General features: G+C 34.3%; 1 protein-coding gene across 1 annotated transcript; it reads left to right on the top strand.

Annotated features, from left to right (window-relative positions):
* Positions 1-3184: 3184 nt before the first annotated feature.
* LOC105955909 (serine/threonine-protein kinase OXI1) lies at positions 3185-4926 on the top strand. The gene is made up of 2 exons (XM_012979715.2): positions 3185-3896; positions 3994-4926. Exons 1-2 carry the CDS (start codon positions 3475-3477, stop codon positions 4847-4849), a joined length of 1278 nt encoding a protein of 425 aa, XP_012835169.2. The 5' UTR covers positions 3185-3474; the 3' UTR covers positions 4850-4926.

The following is a 4926-nucleotide window of genomic DNA, read 5'->3' as shown; positions in this document are numbered from 1 at the left end:
AAAGAAAAAAACATTATCAAAATTAAAATTGTATCCCACCAATGAAGAGCTCCTCATATGGTGGAACCTCTTCAAAATTTGTAGCTTTTGCTATCTGACAATAAAGGACAACACATTTTGTGATTCAAAGAGAATCAAATGTTCAACAAGTGATAGAATGGAATTATTCTTATACATATTAACATTTTTTAATCGTTTATTTTATTTTATTTTGTAATATACTCCTACTATTCTTGATGGGATGTTGATCTTCACTTCTTCATGATTATTTAAGTGCATGTGAATTTTTATTGAGATTTAAAAGTTTTATTTGGCTACTTTAGTTTAATTACCAAATTGAGCTCGAGTAAACTGAGAATATATATATATATATATATATATATATATATATATATATATATAATTTTATTTCGTTGAGGTTGAGCTCGAGCAAAATATTGTTTCTTATCGAATAAAAATACATATTCAATATTGACTATTCTAATCTAGTAATTTATTGCGATTAGATTAGCGTAGAGGAGGCATATGAAAGTCTTGAGTCATGAGAACCTATATTTGAGGTGTCCAAAAGAAAATTATTAATTAGAGTATATTACGACTCCCTACTGAGGTAACGTCAAATTATGAAAAAATCAAACTTGTTCGGATAATTGCAGTCATCCCCTCAACTATGTATTGACTTATGAAGAAACCGTTCTAGTATGTATATTTAGGGGTGTTCATTCGGTAAAACGGTAGGGAACCGTACCGAAATTTCTGTACACCAAAATTTCATACCGTTTACCGAACTGAAATATACGGTTCGGTTCGGTAAATAACCGAATTATCAAAGTTTTATTAATTTTTTTTAATATATTTTAGTTTAAATACTAATATTACATATGCAATATAACTGGAAATCAAACCGAATTACTGGTTCGGTGGACATGTACCGAATTTTAATTTTATAAGTTGGTTGTGTGTGAAGCTCAGCCCATTACTGCATATTTATTAAACATGGGCTTATCCGAGGTTGGTTTGGCCCTTACAAAATAATAACAAATAATATTCTTGCTATAAGTCAATGGCCCATTAATTTTAAAGATAAAAAATAACCCAAGTATGAAAATGTACATTTGAAAATGTTACACAATAATTGATTCCAATTACCCCAGTTAAGTATGAAAATGGTATTTTACGTTTGTATTTCAATTTCAAACGCTATATATATCGTCCATGAAATAGTCTATTGCTTTTCCATTCTTGTACCACTGCTAAAATTTAATGAAAAATAAAAAAATTATCATAAGTATTGATTAATTAGAAAAAATAATTATTATAAGGATCTCATTAGGGCTGCTAAATTTACATTCAGTTCAGCAAGTTGTACCACTTCTAAAATTTGGGCTTTTTCTGAGGTTAGTTGGGCCCTTACAAAATAATCATAAATATCCATGGTTATTGCTTTAAAATTAGACTTTGTTTTTTTTTTTTTTTTTTTTTTTTTTAAATTATTGAGATTTGTAATTTTGTTCCATACTAAATATAAACAAACTCAATGTCACTTTGGTCAATTAAAGTGACAACTGAATAAATAAGCAGAAATTGTCAAAGATTTATCATCTAATTTCGTCACCTTCATTCAATGTTTGAGGACTTCTATAACTTACAGGGATGTTCACTCGGTCTCTAAAACCCGTATCACACCGAATACCAAAATATTTAGTTTTTTTGTTTATTTTAAATTCTGTAAGATTATAACAAATTATAAAATACTTTTAAATTGAGATTTTTTCCATTATTTACAAATTAGCCTCTATTGATATTCACCTTAGTTTTTAGAGCCGATTATTGAAATTTGAATATCAAATTCAAGAATTAATTAGTTAAAACATGTATTGTTTTAACATTTCTTAAAATATTAAAACATATTTTTGGTTTTACGGGTATCGAACCGAAGAAATTGAATTAATTCGGTAAATAACCGTACCGAACCGAAGAAATCGAATTAATTCGGTAAATAACCGTACCAAACCGAATAGTCTGGTTTGGTAAATGGTACAATACAATTGTCAAATTAACTCTAGAATTCTTTATAAAAAAATGGGAACACACTAAATGCTACCGAGTAGATCCTTAACTAACACAATAATAAAGATTAGCCTTAAGATAATTGACTCAACCTATTAGCTCTAACTATGAAAATTGTAGGTTAGGCCGAAAAGATGGTTATTAATTAATCTTTAAAATTATGATTATTATTTGAGTTAATGGAAGATCGTCTACTCCCACTATAAGTAGTTGAGCGAAGCTGGAAATCCTAGCTTAATAAGGTGCCTATTTAACTAATTATAAGCAGAAATTTTTAATAATTTTCAAAATTAAAATTGAATAACAAACTAGAATTTCATATAAATTCGAATTTTCGATGTAATTCGAAAATTCAGTTCCAGTTTCGACCCCAAACTCTATTACATCTCAAGTCAAAAGGTATATGACTTTTATTTTCCTTTAAAGAGTCAATTTATCACCGCTTCTAGAAGACTATAACAAACAAGGGAAGCAAAAAAAAAAAAAAAAAAAAAAAAAAAAAAAAAAAAAAAACATAAAGTAAATGAAATGTATTCCCACGACGAATCCTACCTTTTTTGACTAGTACCAATTTGGTATTATTGTTTGGGTAAATTACAAACACCTCCATGTATGATCAATTTACAAAAAATCCCTCTGGTTTGGATAATGACATCTTCCCCTTCAACTATGATTTTTTCTTACACCCCACCCTTCTGGTGTCAAATTCAACATAATCATCTAGATTTCGTAAAATTTGTACTCGTTTTGTGTAAAAATACAGTTTTCGATGAACTACAATCTGATATATACAAGCCAAAACATACATATTATAATAATCTTGCTTCAAAATGTAGAGTTCGAATGAGATAAAACATGTACAAAAGTGATAATAATCCATATAATCTCGAAGATTCCACTAAATTTGAGGAGTTGAGGAGTGGTTGTAATTATCCAAATAATAGGGGAATTTTCATAATTTGACCATACCTCAGGGGTGGTTGTAATTTACCCTTATTATTATTTCAAAGATTCATCAAGAAAAAAACAAGGAAATTAAGAATTGTGGCCATGCTTGCTAACGGCGTCGTATCGTAAGCATATACTTTTAGCATCTTTTCATTTCCTCTTTCCCACTACAAATTCCTCTCAACCAAGACAATTTTGACCCACCCCCACTCCAACCACCCCACCCCCACCCCAAACACCACTGTTCCGAAATCGTATATAAAGCGTGTCATTTACATATTCTGTAACAAAATCAACCTGAAAATCTTCCACCGTTTATTCACAATTTACTCTGCGAAAACCAAAACCAGAATTCCCTCACCAGCAATTGATCACTCAATTTAATTCTGTTGTATAACGCAATTACTACGTCTTCAATTCAGGCGGCTGTTGTGTGGCCGGAAGCAAATCTCCGACATGCACGACGGAGGACACCACCACCACCAGCGCCGCCGCCAGGATCAAGGCGAAGCGCTTTCTCTGGATTTGAAGAATCTGAAGGTGTTATCGGCGCTCGGCCGCGGCGCCAAGGGAGTGGTGTTTCTCGTCAGAACTGAAACTGGAGAATTGCTTGCGCTTAAAGCAATATTACGATCTTCAATTGAGAAGGCGAAGAAGAAGAAGGTCACCAGCGGCAACAGCCATGGCGATGAGTACCGGAGAATTTGCTTCGAGAGAGAAGTGCTCGCCTCCTTACACCATCCGCTTCTGCCGGAGCTTCATGGAGTTTTGATCACTGATAAAATCGTCGGTTACGCCATGGATTACTGCTCCGGCCGTGATCTGAATTATTTGAGGAAAAAGCAGACCGAGAAAATGTTCTCCGATGATATCATTAGGTAAAATTAGGTTTCCGATTGATTTTATATAATTTCAAGTGTTCGATTGAAAATAAATAAATTAGGCAATTAATATTTGTGCGATTTTGCTTTCCAGATTTTACGCTGCAGAATTGGTGCTGGCTTTGGAATATCTACATAATTCCGGCATCGTTTACAGAGATTTAAAGCCGGAAAATGTGATGGTTCAGGAAAACGGTCATTTAATGCTGGTAGATTTCGATCTCTCAACAAAACTCGCCGCTAAATCACCTGAAAATCGTTCAGTCTCCTCCGAATCGAAGCCGGAAATCAAGCCGAAGAAGAAGAAGAGATTCGGTTTTTTCTTCAATCGCCGTGACTCGGGGATTTCGCCCGACGACTCGGTTCAGCGCGAGGAACTCGAATCGGAATCAGTGAGTTCGGAAGCGGACTCAGTGGAGAAATCGAACTCGTTTGTCGGCACGGAGGAGTACGTGGCGCCGGAGATCATTCTGGGCGACGGCCACGATTTCTCCGTCGACTGGTGGTGCTTGGGCGTCATGCTGTACGAGATGCTCTACGGAACGACGCCGTTCCGGGGAGTCAACCGGAAGGAGACTTTCTACCGGATTATTACGAAAGCCCCGAATCTGACGGGGGGATTGACGCCGTTAAGGGACTTGATTGGAAAGTTACTCGAGAAAGATCCGGTGAAGAGGATTTCCGTTCGTGAAATCAAGGGCCACGACTTTTTTAGCGGCGTTGACTGGGAAAGAATTACGGAAATGCCCAGGCCGCCGTTTATTCCAGAACTGACGGACGTTGAGGGCATGGAGGTAAATAAGGAAATTGACGTGGAGAAATATGTCCAGAAGGTGTTCAATGTTGGGGAAGAAGATGCCAAAGATAATGAAGATAATAGAAATAAAGACGCGTGGGTGAATAATCATCCCACACAAGTAATCCAAAATGACAATTTTTTTATTTTTTAATTTAATCATATACTTGTAACTAAATGATATAATTATTAAAGTAACTGCATAAATAAATAAAATGATAAATTTATTAA

Source organism: Erythranthe guttata, chromosome 4, assembly GCF_056151865.1.
Source record: "Erythranthe guttata isolate IM_541 chromosome 4, IM_541, whole genome shotgun sequence".
NCBI classification, from domain to species: Eukaryota; Viridiplantae; Streptophyta; class Magnoliopsida; order Lamiales; family Phrymaceae; genus Erythranthe; species Erythranthe guttata.
The sequence above is the reverse complement of the archived record's forward strand: the minus strand, read 5'-3'. Positions and strand labels throughout refer to the sequence as shown.